The 21015-nt window shown below is 41.9% G+C and overlaps 1 protein-coding gene across 6 annotated transcripts in view; it reads right to left on the bottom strand.

Moving 5' to 3' along the window:
- Window positions 1-7984: 7984 nt before the first annotated feature.
- Window positions 7985-21015, bottom strand: part of LOC110846537 (T-box transcription factor TBX3) — a 34251-nt gene continuing 21220 nt past the window's right edge. The window contains exons 4-9 of one of the 6 annotated variants that reach the window (XM_022093320.2): window positions 17947-18024; window positions 16989-17135; window positions 16825-16901; window positions 11726-11916; window positions 9806-10252; window positions 7985-9604 (exon numbers count right to left, since the gene is read on the bottom strand). In XM_022093320.2, the coding sequence (XP_021949012.1) occupies window positions 9180-9604; window positions 9806-10252; window positions 11726-11916; window positions 16825-16901; window positions 16989-17135; window positions 17947-18024 (1365 nt within the window). In that variant the 3' untranslated portion in view covers window positions 7985-9179. Of the gene's footprint in view, window positions 9605-9805; window positions 10253-11725; window positions 11917-16824; window positions 16902-16988; window positions 17139-17946; window positions 18025-21015 lie in introns of all 6 variants that reach the window. The other 5 variants (XM_022093321.2, XM_022093322.2, XM_022093324.2 and 2 more) reach the window with 5 other exon arrangements.

Genomic DNA, 21015 nt, shown 5'->3' with positions numbered 1-21015 from the left:
CATTCGGATGGCATAATAAAACAAGAAAAGACAAATAAGCAGGGAGTAAATTGTATGTAAAACGAGATGTGGCTTTGGGCGTTATCTTTTCCACCTCGCATCTATCTCGCTCCTCCATTGTCTTACTCCTCTCGTATCCATTACGACAATTATTTCTTGACAGGGTTTCCTCGGCGGAAAACTACTTGCCACAGGTTGGCTAAATGTCGACTCATACTTCAGTTTTGTGAGTGAAATGCTGCGTTTCATGCAGATTTTAGGATGTGTGTCAAAAAGGACGTTACTAAATTTCGCCCAATTTTGCCCCCTCATTGTTTGACTTGGTCGGGCTCAATTTAATTTCGTAAGTATGTCGACCCCCATATTTTCCTGGACGAAATGCATTTCATTCTAATTTAATCATATCGCGAAAAGTGGGTAGATCAGTACCCTGGCGCAAAATTGCCTGGTTTCCATCATAAACCAACCATATTTCAGGCAGGTTTGACACCCTGCATCAAATTCCACACGGCCAGACGGATATTTTCCGCAAAGAGAACCAAATTAAATTCATGCTACCCAAAAAACGCACGACAGCGAGAGAGCGATCTCTTGTTTTTTGCAAAATTAGCTGCTAACGTGACTACGAAAATTGCAGAAAATTAGAGAAAATATTTGCTTCATGTTCGATTAGATTGCGATGTGCCAACGCCTCAGTGAGAAATAAATGATTGTTGAGGACGACCACAACAAGTCAGCCACCCAATCGTGGTGAAAAAATGATCAATTTATTTAATCTCCCGTACCCTTTATTACCAGAGACGTCGCAATTTAGGAAATCTTTCCGCCGTCGCAGCCACGAAGGTAAATAATGACCACGGCGTGAAACAATTTCTCATCTATCGAGAGGAGACGGGACACGTTTATTTATTTGCATCCTGAGTTCATTAGATGCCCCACCACAAATTGGCCCATGCAGTGGAATACGTACCTACATAATCTCGCTCCTGAGGAGTGAGTAAACAGTGGCGGCCCAAAAGTCACTTAATGGACGACACCACAGGCCGTGCAGGCTGGATGCGGTGAAAATGCTTATGAACTCTGTGACCTGCAGAGGTTTTAAATATTTTAGTAAAAACAGTTTCTAAGATATGCACATTTTTGAGACAAAAGAGTTTCAAAAATGGAAATTTTACTTTCACGAAATTATCAACTTTTGGGTGAATTCCAGAGATCGTTGAGTTGTTAATTTTCGCAAAATATACGAAATAATGAAGCAATTTAGAGATTACTTGTAAAATTTGTAAGTTTTGTAAAATATATTTTTACAAAATAAAGAGATTCCATTGATCTGAGTAAGTTTACACAAATTCATAAGCTAATTTTCCATGAAAATATTTGCAGATTTTAGTGAAAATTTGTAAGTTTACAGAATTCATGGATTTTGCAATGTTTCCATGAATTTCCTCACTGCTAAAAGTATTATTTCAAATTCCAAATCCCGACATTATTAAGTATATTGTGTAAACTGTAAATTTAACTTATTTTCAACCGTCCCTCGTAAAATACGTACTTTCTGCACGACCAAAAAACGTATTTTTCTGATCCCCTCCGACACGTCGTCGGCTCTTTGCATACTTTGAAACACTCTCGCTCTCTCTGACATGGGTCTTTTATTGTCCTCCGACTAATGGTCATCTCATCATCCATCCATCCATCCAAACCTAACTAACCCGTCGGTTTGGGCAGGAGGTAAAAAAGGTAAAACAATCGCCATCCACCACTTACTTACTTACTCACTTACGTACGTTATAGATAACCAGCCACCTCAAAAGTCTCCCTTAAGTTGCTTGCTCAACACTTGTCGTCCTGCTTCGTCGTCTTCTGTGTGAACATCTAAATGAATCCTGCTTTACTTTGTCTCCTCGTCGGCAAGAAGTACATAATTCGCAGCTAAGAAAACGAACGAGATAGCCAAACAATCAATCTTTCGCCTTCTGTCTCCTTTCCTACCTAAATATGTGTGCATATGTACATACGTCGCTCAACTTATCGGTTTACTCAGCATTTTACTGCACATTTGTCACCCTTTTAGTCTCCTTTGTTATTTTTTGTAGAAGTTAAACCCGCATGGAAATTCGGCCAGTTGAAGATTCTCATATATTTCTGCAGACGAGAAGGGTAAATTTTGGACAATTTTTCTACCTCAACTTTTCCCCAGAGTGGAAATATATTCTGCGGAATGAGATTTTCTGTCCAGCTTCGACAGAAAAATGAACCTATGCGGCTGGTCGATTTCAATATGGGAAAAATAAAATCATACTCCAAATTTCGAAATTTGTAATATTTTTTGAGAATTGTATGCCTCAATTTATCTCGATCACCTGGATCCATTTATTTGATTAGTTTTCCAACTAAGAGTGAGCTATGCGTCGGGGGGGGGGGGGTCGTCGCCTACTTGATCACGACGAAGGTGGAAACCCGTTTTCTCACCTTGCCTCATGCCAACTTACGTGGAGACATACACCGGTAGCCCATTCTACACGTAAACGTGTCCTTTTTTCCTCCTAATTACCTCGAGAATTCCCTTAAATGACACGTTTCGCTGTGGCAAAGTTAATGGGGGACATTATTTACAGGTCGTAATGGCAAATCGGCTCAAAACAAGCCAAATTATTATCGCTTTCTCCCTCCTAAATGGGGCAAGTTTGGCAATAAATATGCATCACGAGGGGAAATTAACGCAAATAATCGCTGGTAAAATAAATGCTTGGAAAATATTGGACACACAGAGAGAGAGAGAGAAAAAAAAATTAAAGGTTTCCGCAATTTTGGAACGACATCCATAAATAAATAATTCACGGATTGATTCCTCCACTTGGGGAGGACGAGCACCAATAATTATTACTTTTTTGGTCGTCCTCCATGATGATCAAATAGTCCCACCCATTTTATTTCCACTTTTAAATTGGTGCCAGGTCGGGGTGCTGCAGAAATTGTGTCGCGAAAAAGGGACAGATTTTTATCCAGTATGAAACTGGACATGTTTTGGGACAAAAATTTATGTATTGTTCATTCCGCACAAAAACATCCTGCAAATTTACACTTTGGAGAAAAATCTCCAGAATTTTCGTCTGTAGAAAAATTTCCGAACACTTGTCCATTTTTCTACCAAAGAGCCCTGTAGAATCTTCCAGAAATAGACCAAAAAAATTCTACGTATTCAATTTCACAGAAAAATATCATGCAATCTGCAGGAAAATTGTATGCAAAAAAATTATAACAGGACTTGATTCAAGAGAAAACTATGTAATTCTTGGCTTGTGGACGGGTCCGTCTCGGCATAAATTTCCCATTAATTGGCACCCCGTTCTTGCTGCGGGGCCCCTTTGGTGGGTGGGTAAGCAATTTGCAATCTTGTGCTGGGTGGGAGAAGCGTGGTTAATAAAAGATGAGTCTCCCAATGGAAGAACCGTGTCGGGTGGTGTATAAGGCTCGACACATTTTTCATCATCGTCGTCCTCGTCGTCGTCATCTACTTACTTTTCATCCACGAGATTATCCAATTTCAAAATCAAATAAATAATTCAGCACGAGAAACTCGTGCATTCGACGACTTTCCACTAACCGCACTGGACATCACCTCCTCTGTAATTTTAACTCTGACAAAGTAAATAATACGCCGAGACAACAGAGAGAGCATACAAATAAATGCGGTCCCAGGAAAAGTGCCACTGTCAACTGGGTAAACTTTTAAACCTGTCGTGTGGTCAAGAGAGAAGAGGACAGGGTTTCCAAAAGGTCACCCCAATTCTTCGTCCGCGTGGGGGTCACACTCATTTCGTGGACTTGACATGTCCCAAAAGAAGGATGAAATGTATGGCACACTTGAAACTGAAGGGGGCATCAAGTTCAGAGGGGGGGGGCAAAATTGGACGAAATTGGGATAAATTCATCATAGACTGGTCCCTTTTCGTCCCCTTTTCTACTAATTTTGTTCACTAGACATACCCCAAAATCAGGACGAAATGAATCACGTGCAAGGAAATGAAGGGTCATTATGATACTCGTACCGAGATTAAAATTTAGCAGAAATGTAAAAATTTTGTATTGATTTTGTCATTCAGATTAACCATTTCTGTGGAAGAAATTTGGGTGAAATCTCCCTTTTCGCCCACTTGACACATCCGGAAATCAGAGTGAGATTACATTTCGCACAGAAAATTCAGGAGGACACGACCTGTTCGAAATGGAACGACCACTAAATTTTACCCACTTTACTTAAACTATAAACTAACCTTGTAAATATGCAAACACATATCGCAAAAGGACTGTCAACAAGTATAAAATAAAAAAATAGCCACCACATTTCGCGTGAATATGTATTTAACTTTGTATTTGCCGACGGATGGATTGATGTGCATGAATATTTTACCAAACTCCTCAATTTTGCACTAACATTTCATTTTTACGGCCAAACCCACCAAACCAACCATTATGTCGCGAATTAAGGGAAACACGCAGGAAAAGTGAACTTTAACTTCCTCAATTTTTTTTATATATTTCACAGTCGTCTTTTTTTACAACCCGGATGAATACAAAATAACCCTCTTTTTTATCATTTATTTATAAAACAAACAAATAAATAAAACAGTAGGAAACTTCTCCTGCTGACAAGAAATTCTGTAATTTCTTTAAAAGTATGTTGTAAAAAAAATGTGAGTTTTTACGCGATCGATTCCTTGCTCAATTCATTTAACAAATAAATAAATAACTACGCAAAACTTGATATTAAGTTGGTTCGGATTAATGCATTCTCGCCCAGGTAAAAAAAAAGTTTCCCATTTGGCATCCTAGCAGCGGTGGTGGAAATGTGGAAAAAATGAGTTTGGGAATTAAGGAAATGTTATTTATTTAGTTGCATATTCTTTTTTTTCCATCTTGGATGCGTAGGTGGGACTAAAAATTGCGGATTTTTGTCCCCCTCCCCGAGGAAAAAAGTTTGTTCCAATCATTTCACCCGAAAAGTAGTTAGTTTATTTGCGTGGTTTTAGATATCCTCGAAGCTGTCGGGACGCTTGTCTTCTCGGCGGCTGTGGGTAGATTAAAGTAATCCCTGTAATCTCCCAGTCGCTCAAGGAGAGGGGATAACAAGTGATCAAATCAAACCATCAAGTACACAAGCAAACCATGGCGAAGAACAAAACCGCAGTTGAGGGGGACGTGCAATCATTTCAGGATGATGTTACCCTTCAAATACACAATTCGTTAGGCGAGTAAACTTGTTGTTCCCAGGAAAAAAACGGTACCCATTTTACGCATGTTTGATTACTCTGTGAATTTTGGTCCTGCCAAATGTACACATTTTATTACACTGACACTTCTCTGTCGAAATGGGTGGATTTTTTCATCTCTTGAGACGAAAGGATGGTGGTGGAAAATGGTGAAGATAGATATCGAAATCTCAGATTATTGAAATGAATCGTTTTTCTCGTCCACTTCCTTTTTCCTGCCTCTTCCTCCACTCATCATTTGTCATCCGAAAAACCAAACCACAATGAACAAAGGGAAGAAGAATAATATCTACAAACCTAAAAAAAACCTCAGCTGCCGTTCCACTCATTTTACTCGAGTAAATAAATATGTAGGGGTTCGAACCGGTTACCTGACCGTGTTTGTCACTCATTCCTCTCTCTCTACCCACCAGACCACCACCTCGATTACACCTGCACCGCTTAATCTTAATGAGAAATGATCTCTTACGCAATTCAATGAGTAAATATCCGCCTGAATCGTGCTTATCCTTTGTCTGTACGATGTCCAGGACATGAAAATATGGCATTTGTTTCAACATTATGGGCATGGGCATACAACTCTTGTACTGATGCTGCCGATTAAGATGCAGCCGTGGGATTGGCGACACGGCGAAGGTGGAGGTGGATTAAAACGAGGGGAAAGTAGTTTCCCACCGCAGATGCAGCGTCCGTCCAGCGAGATGATGTGGAAGCAAGGACGCCCATATATCTCGCCCGGATGACAAAGGGAGAAAGTGGTGGTGGTGTTCTCACTCTGGGTGTGTGTGTGTGTAGAGGAGAGCGAGGAAAGTGTTTGGCTTATCGATTACGCCGAGGGAGCGGCGCACACTCGATGGGACACACCACCAGCCAAAAGCAGAGAGGAGGGAGGAAGAAGCTCACACATTTTTCAAACTTTTTCATGCTCTCTCCTCTCTCTTTATCGATCTCAAGTGTAGATAACCCTCCACCACGACTGCCAACCTAACCCCCACCACCACCACCGTCCAGCTCGTCGTCTAAAAGACTCTTTTTTCTACTCTCCTCCTAACATAATATGCTCGAGATTATAAGCAGCAGCAGTAGCACACTGCATGTATCCTACACACACCACCACCGCCGCCGCCGTGGTTGCGGTTTAATAGCATTACGTCTTTGTCATCTCGCGCAGGAGAAAGTTTTAACAAAAGGAGAAAACGAAATGGGATGAAATCCGGAGCTGATCAAAGGCACAATTTAGAAAAAAAGTGTGTCTCAAAAGGAGAGCACTTTCTTTCCGGGAGGACTAATTAATAATGGAGAGGGACTCGTAGCGGGCCGGACTTTATGGAGTGCGTCGCCTATGCATTATTCTCGCTTAGTCGAAAAAAATGGGAGTGAGAGATCAAACGAGGAACGAGGCAGTGAGCACTCTAATTTCATTGATTACAGGAAATGTACAATCAACCAGGTACCGTACGGGGGAGGGACGTTTAAATTTTAAATCCACTCATTTCCTCGACACAGTTTTCTCATATCACCTGTTTAATTTTAACGGGGAAAAAGTGCACAAATTTGTTCGAGACGAGCGAGACATGAGGAAAGGTTCTTGTTTTTATTTTGGGCTGGAAAACCAGACACTAATAATCACAAGGAAAAGCGATCCAATCATCGTCATGTTTTTGTTCAAGAGAGGTGAATGTTTAGGTCGGGGATAAAAAAAATGAGATGGATTTTGACCGTTTTTTTCAGCCTATTTCGAGGTGATCAGTGGCTGAAAGAGTTTGATGGAATAATTACCTGGCATTGGGAATCACCTCCGTCGGAAATTGGATACTTATCGACACCAAGAAATCATCACCTATGAAAAAGGACCCCTTGAGAAATGAGCTGTAAATAAATATGCACTCTCTTTTTCATTTGATCCGAGGTGCAGGGTTTTTGCATTTCATTCATTCATTTCCCTAATTGGGATTAAATTGGGAGCGAGATTGGATCCTGCTGTGGCTTGGCTTGAGTGAGGTAATGGATCCAGCCTCGTAAATACATAAAGGAACAAAGGTTACAAAAGCGGGTTCTCTCCTCCATCTACAAATTCTATGCGATTTATTCACTCGGATTTAAATTTTCTCTCGCTCTCTATCTCCGACGTCAAGAGTGTCTCGTTCAAAAAGAGGAGAAGCTCTGGAGGTCGACCCAGACCTATTTTGTCGTTGTGGCGGCGGCTTTTTCGCGGCGTCGGCGGCTCGGCGTAATGGTGAAGGAATAGGAAATCGGCGAAATTTGTCGTTTAAACATCCACCCAAAAATTGGGATTATTTCAAAAAAGAAATTACCTCAGTGCCCCTACCCGTTCAAAAGTTATTAAAGGTCAAAGTCTTCCAAATCCCAATTTTATTCAACGTTAACATTTAATAACTTTTAAACGGACGGAGTTAATTTACTTTTTTAAATAATCCCAATTTTCGGGCTGATTTTTACCCAAATCTCGAGTCCCCAAAGAGATAACACGTTTGTCTACGATTATACGAATCCGTCACAACGTGCCAGGCATCAATTTCATGGTGTACCAAAGGGCAAACTAAACAGGCCTTGATTTTGTTGACTTTAATCAGCTCTCTCTCTCTCAATTTATTCACCCACACACCACCACCACCACCACGACCACTACGGCATCACTGAAGAAGTATGCGTGTCATGTCCACAAATGAAATGCAAATCAAGCACCACAATTTTTTTACGTGTAGCAAATAAGAAACATTTATTTATTCGTGTTGATTGCCCATTTCAATCTTTACAAATTGACTGTTACACACACATGTCGAGAGGATTTCGTAGCAGCAGCAGCAGCAGCAGCAAGTTTTCTCTTTTCTTGTCATAGGTAACTTAATGCAATGCAATGCGGTACACATTTCACGACGCCTTCACTTGCACCACTTTCACCACCACCACCACCACTTTCTCCCGGCAGTAGGCATTGGCTTTTTGAGAGGAATTTAGTTTTTTTTCTATCTAGCTGACTTAGTCGTACGCAACATGGTACGGATTATACAGAGAAAGAGAGATATTCAGAGGGAAAGTGAGATTATTTGTGTTTGTGAGTACCCTTCATTAATTATGCAAGGGTCGCATCTTACCCCAGGTCACACGTCGGCGTCACACCTCGTAGGAAAATCCATGTGCCAAAAAAAATGGTACATTTCTCTGCGTCCAGATAATTTTTGCGTGATTCACCTCGCAAAAAATATCCAGAAAAATGTGCCAATTTTCTGCCACTACTCGATTTCCATAGGGGTGGTGCCTCGTCTGACTTTTTGGGTAGAAATTATTCAGCCAAAAACTAACAATATTTTTCATATAGCGGTTTTACACAATTTTTTATGCATAGATGGGTTGCTGCCTAATCATAATTATGCATACTCAGTCAGATACACACACACACACACAGAGATTATCATCGTGACGATAAGCGACCTTCTTCTCGTCCTCCAAATAAATAAAGCTCAAGAGTTTTTTCCCTTAATCATACGTAATATATGTAATTATTACATAATAATAATTCTTATAGATTTTCACCAAAAAAACAGGGTGGTGTTTTTGCACTGGTTCTCTCACCTACTCCTCCTCCTCCACTATTTAGATAAATACTATAACCAACTGCTTAATTATAACCACTAAAACTAATTATTCATTATTTTATGTCATTTCTGGGTAATTATTTAATTATTTTTTCCACTATAAACTACATAAAGCGCAGCGGGTTATGTAAGTATTTTTAATTAATAACATTGTCACACACGTTATTGACACTTGTTTTTAATCAAATAATTTATTCTAACAGTATGTCCTCGTCGTCGTAAAGTTCGTCACACACAAAATTTGGCCCGGGAATGTACTCACTCACGTCACACACAGAGATACGACGCACTACTTGTCCACCAAATGGTGGTGGTGTTGATGATGATGATCACTTGTCAGCAGTTTCCCGTCCGTGCCGGGCTTGATGTCCAGCCCGTTGACCATTTTCTCGATGGACTTGAGCTCCGAGGGGTGTTGAAGGAGGGGCGACATGTGATGGGATGGTGGCGGCGGGGGCGGTGGGGATGTCGTCGTCACGGCGGCCGCTGCAATCCGCGCCGTCGGTGTGTCGACGCTCGGTCTCGGGGAGAGTTTGGGGCTGGAGGGAGTCACGGTTTCGAAGGCGGAGAGGGAACCTCCCCCACCGCCTCCGCCTCCCAGGACGCCCGTCGAGTTCGAGCTGAGGGACGAGGTGGACGAGGAGGACGCCGTGGCCGGTGGGATGAGTGGGTACGGGAGGAAGCGGTGGGCCTTGAGACGTTCCGAGAGCAGGGCTGCAACACAATACATCAACCGTTGTACAGGCATGTTCCCTAGGAAGAGTCGCAGAGGGGCCGTGGTGCGGGAAGGATGTGATGTACTCGTGGTTTTTTTGGGGGGGGGAAGACGACGCGCTTATCACTTTTTTTCTCCCTGCCCCGAGATAATCCATCACATCCTTTCCGCCCATGGCCGAAAGAGAAGTTTTTATTTACGTAAGAAGAATGGATTACCGGGGCCAGAGGCCAGCGAGACGGGGGGGCCGAGAGGGTAGCCTGAGTGGAAGAGTTGCTGTTGGAGGAGGTGATTGAAGAGGAGGGAGGAAGGGAGTGACGCGGCGCCGGGATGGGCCGAGTTGGCGCCGAAGAGAGAGAGCGGCAAGGAGGGGGGTGGACCGAGGGGGTTCATCCCAGGTCCCCCAGGGTACAAGTTGGGTGGGTAGAGGTAGGGCAGCATGGGGGGTTGGAGGGGTGGCCCCAGAGAAATGTTTGGACTAGGATGGTCGAGATGGTTCCCGCGAGAAGTGGGACGGAAGCCACCGCCACCGCCGCTCACACTGCCCACGTTGCTTCCGCCACCACCACCCCCACTTTCCGACCCTGAGTCGCTTATGTCTCGGTCCGAGTCTTCCGCGTCTCGACGACGGTCACTGCCGCTGTAGTCTGTAAGTAAAGGAAAAGGGGAGATGAGAAAAATTGAGTATTTAAAAAACGCATTTCGCAAAAGATTGCAATTTCCCTAAATCTGTTGCTCAAGTAAATAAGACGTCTCGTCATTTGAGTGCCGTCCTCTCTCGATGTGACGGGCATAAGTCTGCTTAAGGGGATTACACCCGCTATCTTGTTCCTCGATCGGGTATCATTCCACCAAAAAGAGCGACAAGAGGGGCAAAAAACGGATGAAATGGGATCCACCACCCTCCCCATTGACCTGACCCCATCATCCAGACAAATACAATCGAGTTCTTCGAGTTCTTCTCCCAAAACACAATTGGATTTTCTTGTCCCGACTTTCGATGTATTGATTCCGAAGGAGCAGAAGGGATGCTAAATCTAAATCTGCTTTAGTCGAGATAACAGCATGGGATGAATTATTCATGAAAAGTCGGGCCATTGATAGCACAAACTTAATGCATATCATCTCTCCCCACCACCAACACAACCACCGACCAACAACACGACACTAAATGCATCCAAATCTAAATAAAAAAGAGTCATCAACAATTCCTACTTCTCAATAATACAAGTACAAATCCGGGGGGAGAATGAGACTGAGGAGTTGAGTCTTGATCTCTCTCTCTAAAAAAACTTGTCCTCCATTATATTCCACAACTCAAAAAATACTTCCTTGCAAGCGTAAAATTATTTTCCACTTTGAGGTTTCAAACACTTGTCAAAAAGGGCGAAATAAGGTTCCGAATTGTGATGGTTTTGGGTCGTAGAATTTTATGGGACACCTTTTCAACGTGGAAATTTGCCATTTTATGTCACAATTTTGTCGTGTTTTTGCACATTCAAGTGGTCGAATGCAACACATTTAAAGCCCGTATTTTTCTACATTTTTCATATGAAAATTTGTCATTTTTTGCAATTGTGTCAAAACTTTTGAACATCTTTGCTTGCTTTTTTAACATAGAAATCTGCCATTTTGCACCAATTTATGTCACAATTTTACCCACTTAAGTGTCCAACTATACCTTGAAACCTAGTGTGTCTCCCTTAAAAAGCTCAAATTTCCCGTTTTCTCCGAACCCTGTCAAATTATCCATCTCCACCTTTTTTTCCTCAACGACTACTTCACTTACACCTCACCGACTCGTCGAGAGAGAGAGAGAGTCATCCTCTCCCCCTTAATGGATTTGAGGAGATTATCCCCTTTTCTCCATCCCCGACACTGCATCTTGCTCTTTGACACCTCTAATTGAAATCATTACAAGAAAAACTTGGCACTCAACTCGCTCTTGTCCCAGACGAGAAAAGGACAAAAAAACTACCGACAATCGACTTAAGAAAAACCTGTGCAAGGATATGTATTTCCCATGTTTTTACCAGATAAACCTGTTCTCATGTTTTGACAAGAATAACAACAATGGCTGGACCGACACGTAGCTGATGTCGCGTAAGTAATCGTCTTACCGTGATGGTGTCGATGGAGGGGTGGTGAGACGGAGTCGGGCCGGTGATCGTTTCCCACAACGTCGACGCGTTCATCGTCATCGGGGTCGTGACACATGGAGTCGGTCGTTCCAGAGCTGAGATTATTGCTGGCGGAGGGCCCCGCATCCCGTGACCCGTCGTGCCGTTGAGCCGCTAACATTGCCTGTCTACTGGAACAAAGGGAAAGTTCGAAGGTTAGGTCACATTCGTTTAATGAGCCTTTAATAATAGTTGACCGAGAGAGAGATGTGGACGAAACTGCATTTATTATTTAGTACGCCAATGCTTTTTTCGTTGGTTCGAATTATTGCGAAATATAAGAGATTTTTAGCATAAGAATCAACCCAGAAATTGGAATTATTTCGAAAATCAGATTATCTCGGTAGATCTCTCCTCGTTCAAAACTTATCGAAAGTCAAAGTTTAATTAAGATGGTGTAAAAAAATGGGATTTGAGATATTTTGACCTTAAATAGCTTTTGAACGAGCGATTATACAAAGATTTACGAGTCCACGGCTAGGCCATGCGGATAGGATGCGCAATTTCTTCTATTTTCAGACCAACATACGTACCGCACGACCCCCTCACTAAATAACTTTGCCCTAATTACCCCTCACTTATTACCCACCCGGATAGTCGTGGTAATTACACACTGTTGCCCCCATACGTATCATTACTTAATGACATTTCGACAACAATTGATAACTGCTAACTAGTCACCCAAATCCATTAGATCTACGTAAATGTACACAATAATCTACAGCTTTCGTGTCAATAAGTTATCCTCCTCCACCTGCGCTGACGTAAGTACGCACACCAACAAATTATAAAGTCATCAGCGACGGAACAAAGGTTCGGATTGATTCTCGCACGTAAAAAAAGGAACAGATTACGCATTTTGTAGCCACCGCGCCGCTACCGACTTTAAAATGTGTAAGGGTATCGCATAACCAGCGGTTTGACTTTGTCGGTGCAGCGACTCATTTACGTACAAAAGAGGGGTCTCATTTCTCAAAGAAAATATAAATACCGAGGCGTTGATAATTATTGGCTCAAGGGTAATTTGTGGCTTTTCCTCCCATGCATGCATACCAACCAGCACGAGCAGCAGCTAAAATGGTGTAGACACGGTTTATTTAGGGACACAAATATATACACGGCTCGCTTTTTCCCTCATTAAAAGACCTGCGTTTCTTCACCCATTTTGTTAACATGGATTTGCTACCGCCCAGGTAACAATTTTTATCTGGAGAAAAAAAATTGTGGAAAACAATTTGCCAAAAATTGTTATCTTCTCAAAATTTAACGTACTTTTAACCATGTCGAGACTGTAATTGAATATCTTCACCACCAATTTATCCATAAAAAAACTTGAATTTCATGGAAAACTGTTCATTTCTTTAGCACAAATTGAGTAAAAAATTTGCCAAAATTGTCTCCATCTCAAAATCATATCTTCCTTTTAACCCTGGAATTACAACCCAAAATAGGCATGTTTTTTGACAAGACAGGAACCCATGGGTGAAGAAGGGATGGGTCCTCGTCTTGTCGGCCGAGATGAAAGCAAGCTCAACTTTGTCGCGACAGTTCGCAATGGGTCATCGCCTAAGCAAACTGACTGCCACTCTCTGTTTCATTATCGCCTATTTTAAAAACATATCACAACCACGATGCCATGACGAGAATTGCTCCCTCATGTCTCCACAATTAACAGAACTTCCCCTGTTCCACGGGGTCGACTTGGCTCCTCTGGACAACCTTTGGGTTTCCTTCAAATGTTGTTATTACATAATAATAAGTAAGCTTCTTCAGATGGGTGCTCATCAATGCCACTCTTTCACATGAGAACAAGGTTGTGAACCTTGTCTCAAGTCTCACGAAGTGGAATCATGTCTAACGTCATGGGACAAAAGGGTCCTCTGTCTTATTTCTCAGTCCTCTGCCTGTGCATATTCTCACATTTATGACATACTCGTTTTTATTCATTTTTTTCCTCCACTATAAAAATTCACCCTTTTATTAAAGCTTGATGTAAAATTTCGAGTTGAATCATCACTAAAAATTCACATATTTTTAAAGAAATGTGCAACTTTTTTCCCTTGTACTGAAATTTACCTCATTTCGAGTCGAAATATTCCTATTTTTAGAAATCTTTAAAAAATAGTGAATTGTTTCGTAATTTTCCCAACCTTTAAGTAAAATTTGTCATTTTGAGTAGGAATATCGTCATTTTTATGAATTTTTAATCTTTCCCTGCCTTAAAAGGTTTTATATATAGCAAGCAATAATTTTTTAGTGGACCCAATTTCCGGGAATTTTTGCCTTGCTAAGTACATAATTACACTGCAATTGCATCATCATCGTCACTAACCTAACCAAACCAAACCATCACAGGTACTTACCTCATTTTGCACAAAATTTCCACCCAGTTTGCAAAAAAAAGTTTAATTCAAGTGTCAAAAGTGATACGGCATAATTTCGACATGACTCTCTCCGTCAAACATTCATTCATTATTTACAAAAGAAACAATGGTGTCCTTATGTAACGCTGGGCAAAAAAATTCTAAATCCAAATTAAAATAGACCTTTTTTGCCACAGTCATGCCACCCCAGATCTCACGTCAACCAAACCACCAAAACAGTGTCACCTCGCCATTCTTATTTGTCGTGAGCAGGACAAAGCACATGTACCCGACGACACACTGCGAGAAATTCTTCAGAGGACGGATATGTATTTAAAACTCATGTATGAAATTATTACGTGTGAAAAGAAACGCTAAAATATTTACGAAAAAGATATATATATTCATAAAAGCATGAATTTTTGCAAAATTTCTATCTTTGAATTCTTTGTGGCCTTATTTCATTTAAAAACAAATTCCGTCTCAAATCGTTAAAATCTATTTTGAAAAAATATCCAAAATATTTCAAATATATGTGAAACGTGTACAAAATATTTGCCATTTTTATGACCTAATCCAAAACTTGGAGGATACAAAGTTTGTCATCGAAGTTGAAAATAAGTAAATGCATATCCATCCTCTGGTCAGGATGCACGACGTGGCAACCCTTCGTGTCACTCAATGACTTCTTTATTCAGTCAAAAATATCCCAAGAAAAACAAAACACTTGTTTAATTTATCATCATGCGATCTCATCAACTTGTGAAGAATTTCGGCCTCATTATCACAAATAAAGCGAACAATGCTTGTCTGTTTAGCTGATCCAAAATAATTACAGACTTCCCTCTCCTGAAAATCTCGCAGGTGCGAATCATACCAATTAATGCCGTCCTCTTCTCCTCTGCCGGATGACTAATGGCAGCCCAATTATTTATCAACCTATTTTCTCTCCTCCATCCAACTTTCATAAATCTGGGGGGATTATGTAAAAAAGAAAAAAAGAAACGGGGACAGATTTCGTTCGAGACGAGCAGGCCGCAAAATAGGCGGAAGTCTTGCGGTGGAGAGCATTTTATTTTGACTTTCTGGCATCATTAACCTTAGCATAAACCACGCCGCTTAAAAAAAGCCTATTGATTTGACAACTTCTTATTTCCGTACGTGCAGCGGTGGAGCCAAGTCTGGGCGCCCATGTGCAACAAAATTTTTTCTTCTCTCTCTCTCTCCTTCGTGGGAAGTGTGTAATGAGTTGAGTGACAGTTAAATGGTGCCTCCCAGAGAACAAGAGATCTGTTAAATTAGCAAAGAGGGACGGGACACGAAGAATGTGACGGGATGATAATCACCTCACGATAACCATCCCACCTGCACGACCCCCTGGCCTCTGACATCTCGATAAGAGTGAGATGACAGAATTTAAGTACTAAATCCCAACTAACCTGCCCCCACGTTGGGCATACGAACATAATCTCCTCGGAGAATTCGTCGCCTAGCTGCGCCCACGACGAACCCACCACCACCACCACCGCCATTCTAATTAACTCCACCACCAAATTTAAACCGGATGGGGAGAAGATTTCACAGAGATGTTCCTCTCTCTCTCTCAGTGTCAAAGAGATGCCGGCATCGAGATCGTCGTCGAGAAGAACATCAAAAACATGCCCCCTTTCGCAACAACTAATTAGACGGAGAAAGAGACACCACGCACCAGACGTGGTTATTATTATTGCGTGGTGGCTTGTTGTGTCCCTTGTTCCTTCCTGTCTCTCGACGCCTAGGTGTCCTCAAGTCAGCCCTTCTGCAGACAAATCTTTCTCCCAGTAATCTCCCACTAATTTTAATTCATATGCGCACCACCACAGATAAATAGATGAGCGCCTTATCTATCGTCGTTACGTATTTATAATCCGGCACCGTCCCCCACTTGGAAATAATTAAGTGTATCATCATCATCATCATCATCATCTACCTGCTTTTCGTCTGCATCCATCCATATGTCAACTATTTATACTGGTAAATCTCCCTCTCCGAGTATTTATTAATAGCGAATAATATGATCCTCTCAAGGGGGCAGGGATAAAGCATGTCGGCCCGCAGATCGGGGTGCAACCTGCCCACGAAAGAGGCACATCTTCCCCACACGACCCCACCACACAACAAACTCTCTCTTGTCTTAATTCCCATCTCACTTTTGGTGGTGGTGGTGGTGGTGGTGGAAGGCGAGGGTCAAATTGAAAGGCCACATGTGCACGTGATGATGAAATTGTCTCTCTCTCTCCCTGGCTGGGAAGACGTATCAATTTATTCTATCGAGGATGACAATTAGCATAGATCGTATCGCTCCATAATCCAGCCAGAATAAGTGATCTGCTCAACTATTTATCTCGCATGACATCGACACCACCACCACCACTAAACAAAAACACATTTCCAATCCACCGTAATAATAACTCCTCCATGTGTATTAATACATCCATCCACGTAATCCTCTCATTTCGATGGGTATACATTTTTGTACGAGAGGTTTTAATACGCTCTATTTTTAACCAGACCTTACACACTTGTGGTGTGGTCATGGATTGGATTCTGAATAATTGGCTGGATTATTACTTACGAAGCATCTTTCTCTCTCATGTCAACTATCTTTGTTACATAATGAATACTTTGTGTACTGACTTTTTCTCACGTTTCCCGGCCCCCGTGTCGCGAAAACCTTTGGCAAATGGATTATTATCTATCTTCAATTGAGTAATCTGTAAAGAGAGAAAGAAAGAGGAAAAAAGTGAGACGAGGATAAATTCATGGTCAAAAACGCAAGAAATTTGGAAATTAGTATGTACCTTTTCATTTTGGTAGGCTGTCACGGCGATGAACTCGGTTTCCTTGAAGACGTAGGTGCGGAACGTGGAGTACGGCAGCTTGAGGATGTCGTTGGCTCGAACGAGGTGAAAGCGAGGTTGGTACTTGTGCATGGAGTTGAGGATCGTCTGCTTAAAGGGTACAAGAAAGACGTGGTACGATCAAAATCATGTTCCAAAAGTGAAAAAAAGCGATGGATTTTGTAATCAATCCCGCTTATCATGATAACTTATCATCCCGTGGGAAAATCGACCAGGTGAAAAAATTGACGTACTTATTTTCGGCATACTCTGTCTTCTTTTTCCGCACAGTGTAAATATAATTTTATGCGGAATGAATTATGCAGAAATTTTGCAAAATGAACCAATTTTTCCACCGCGTCGATTTTCATGAGGTACAACTTCTTGCAAAAACCCGATCCCCACCGAAAAAAAATCACCCCACGAGCGACCATCCCATTAATAAAGTAACACTCCACACTGCTCTATCTTTACATAATTGTGAATATTTATGCACTACGGGATGGATGAACAGCAATGATAATTAATTCTGCACTTAGTTCCTCTCCCTGTCGCACCATGAATTAAAACCTGTCCAACTTTCACCACCACGTGCATAATAATGACACACCCGAATGTCTAACCCTGCATGACTGTGTCCGCTTTTCTCTATTGGCAAGGTGATAATAATCACCCGAATTTCGGTCGCAAGAATTTAATCACCTCGCTTTCTGGAATAATTACTCCTGGTCAGCAAGCACCAGTGGTAAATAATTTACTGAATTTTTGCCCATCTCGAAATGAGGAGGAGGTGGTGGTGGAGGTGAAAGGTATGAATTTCCTAGAGAGGTGCGAGTGGTGGAGGAAGCGGAAGTGGAGTGAGGAGGAAGAAATATAGATAGATTTATCTGAATATATTTAAAATGTGTAAGGCACGCACCCCGTCCCTGTCTCCATTGTTAGTGTTCCAGTTTGACTGCATGGCACCGAAAGCTGCCATCAGCTGCATTGTTGGACACTGGTGGACAAACATAGAGGGGGCATAGCATCAGCAAAACATGATCAAAAATTTCACAAAAACAAAAAAAAATCAAAATCAAAATATGTCGGGGGTTAAGGTGAGTGAGTGAAGTCAAGGAAAAATCGGGGTAAATAAGTCAGTAATGATGCTGGGATGGAGAGTGATTTATGAGATTTAAAAAAAATTGTAGATACGATATGGTCAAAAATTAAAAAAAAAATTAATTTAAATTTCTCAGGGGGCAAAGTTTTACAAAAATCGTCATAATCAAGTCAGTCTGTGACACAGTGAATAAAATGTAAGGATGGGGAGCGGTATGTGAAATTACGAAATAATAAAAAAATTTACGTATTAAAAATTTCACAAAAAATCAAAATATGTGGTAAAATCGAAAAATCGTCCAGTACAAGTCACTACATGAGGTCTTTAATGATGCTGTTGGGACGGACGGGGAGCGATACGTATGGAGGAAAAAATAGTAAAAAATTGTCCATCCATACGTCGTGCCATGTCTGTTAAACGGGGAAAAAGTAAGGCCCCACATTAGTGCCTAACTACATACCTCGACCACATCGAGATGCATGTACGTGGCGAGAATAATGGAATCTACCCACCAAATCGACCCCTCTGGATAAATAGCAAATCCCTCGGATTTCCACGGGATTACGAGATGGACGGATTTCTCCCAACAATCAGACGACCACATCTCCTCGCTCACTGCCCGTCGTCCGGTATCTGTCTGTACAACCGTTTAATTTTTCGCTCATTTTAACCCCCTCACTCAATCCAGTCGAAACACGCGTCCGACGGGGCTGCCCAATTTCTTGGGATAAAAAGAGATGACCAATTCTAAACGGCGTCATCAAGGGGATCAATTGTCTGAAAAATATGGTTCCTCTTCTCGTTCAGTCTTATCATTATGCGAGTTCAATGGGCGTCCTAATAACCGCAACGACCGATCAAGGAAAACTACGCGGCTGGAATTTTTAACAGCAGGGAAAAACCACTCCCAGTCTTTATAGATATAGTTTTTTCTTGTCCAGCCAAGTTTTATGGGGCACATGAGAAACAATTATCATACGAAAAAAAGTCAGAGGAAGGAACGGGCCACTCTTTTCAATTTTTAGTTTAAGAAAAAATTGGAAATTTTTTCAGAAATCAAAAAATGCAATCGGACTAAGGAACGAGTCATTTTTGCTTTAAATCCAAATTGGAAAACTTTTCCAAAGTCCAAAAATATATTTAGACTGAGGAACGCTAGCTATTTTTCAATTTTCCATTCGCCTCCACAAAATCGCCAACTTTTCCGAAATCTTTCCTTCTCAAGTTTCTTCCTTGGCGTTTGGAGTTTGTTTTTATGCATGCAGGTCTGTTATCGGGATAAATGATTAGCTGGGCATATTCCCGGCTGAGCAGGCTTGTTGGACTTGTCTCAGCAAAGTGCAGGAACACGCCCATTAATTAAAATCATCAATATCCACGAAGCAGAGGAGACGGCTTATCACGCGAGGATTCTCGTTGTGCGGGTTGGCTGCTGCGACATGTGTCCACCGGCGTACAAAATCATATTAGCTCATCACCCATTAAACATTCCCATTCAGGTTGGGATTGAATTTCGCACAGGGAGAAAGCGAAAGTGTCAACTATTCCGCCTCACCTCACTCACCTGCCGAGAGGGAGAGGAAATTATCCTGGCTCCACGATTCCCGACGTCAGAGAGAAAACCATACCACTAAATGCCGCAGGACAATCGGGGGACAATTATGACATGAATTTTTTATCCTTCCTCTCCACAACTTCCTCGTGTTTATTAATTTCCCCAAAATAAAATAAGTGCTGCTGCCTTCTCCTCCAGAATAATATCTCACTCGCCACTTCCAATTTATTTAGTGTCTATTATGAAAATTGACAAATTTTCCCCCTCCCTACAAAAATAGGTGCTACTTTATTCCCCAGAATGGTGAATGAAATAATGAAATATTTTCTCAGCTCATTTACTCCTCCAAACTTTTGGTGGTTTGGTTTTTGGGAAAAGTGGCGATGACGTCTGAAAGATTTTCGGATCCGAAATTATATATGGATCCGGAGGCGCCGGTCTTTTTCCCCGAGAAGAAGAAAGTTTTCGTCTTTCCTGCACTCTGAAAGTTTTCACTTTAGCTTTCTCTTCTCTTCGAGGACTACTTTCAAGGCGGAAATAAATTGAATCTATCCACGACCAGTCCACCTCCTCCGCGTGTACATCAGTCGCTTGAGAAAAGTGCATATCGATCTGACCCACCGTCAAAGCCTGCTGCCTGCTGGAAATAAACGAGCCGTGCTACACAACCCAATGGCTCCCTCCTCACTTATTTGCTCCAGAGTAGGATAATTTGCACAAATTATTATTCGCACATTCTCACCCACTAAATATGAACCGCCACCACGGCCACCACCACCACGACCACGACCAAGAAACTGTATCCAAGTCTTATCCTGCTCGAAAGGAAGTCTGCGCTTTTTCTCCGAATGCGGGAGCGGGAGGCGAGGAGGGACCATTTATTTCCACACCAGGACAGACAGCTCGATGCACTCCCATCCCATCGCAGAAGGAGGAGGAGGAGGAGAAAGGATTGCATTACCAAAAGTGAATGTGAAAGCTGCAGCGCTTCCCCAAATTCTTTCACTTCCTTCCACCGAAAAACACTCTCATTACAGAAAATGCTCTCTCTCTCTCTCTCTCGGCTACATTGTGCTCGCGAGAGAGAGAAAAAAACATGCCACGCCACGCCATCATCTATCCACTCTCTCACACCGTACGTATAGCTCAGGAGTCAGGACGTAGGTCCGTCCATCCCGCTGCTGACCTGAGCAGTAAACCATTTTTATTCGACTTTTCCCTCTCCTGCAATAAAACCAGAGTGCGGAGACGAGTATTAGGACAGGTCAGAAGAATGGGCTTCCAGGGAAAAAAAGCGCACATTACTTTTCTTCTGACTAAAACACAGACTT

The sequence above is a fragment of the Folsomia candida genome, unplaced genomic scaffold, assembly GCF_002217175.1.
Source record: "Folsomia candida strain VU population unplaced genomic scaffold, ASM221717v1 Fcan01_Sc003, whole genome shotgun sequence".
Taxonomy (NCBI): domain Eukaryota; kingdom Metazoa; phylum Arthropoda; class Collembola; order Entomobryomorpha; family Isotomidae; genus Folsomia; species Folsomia candida.
Note: the sequence above shows the minus strand (reverse complement) of the source record. Positions and strands in the feature narration are given on the sequence as shown.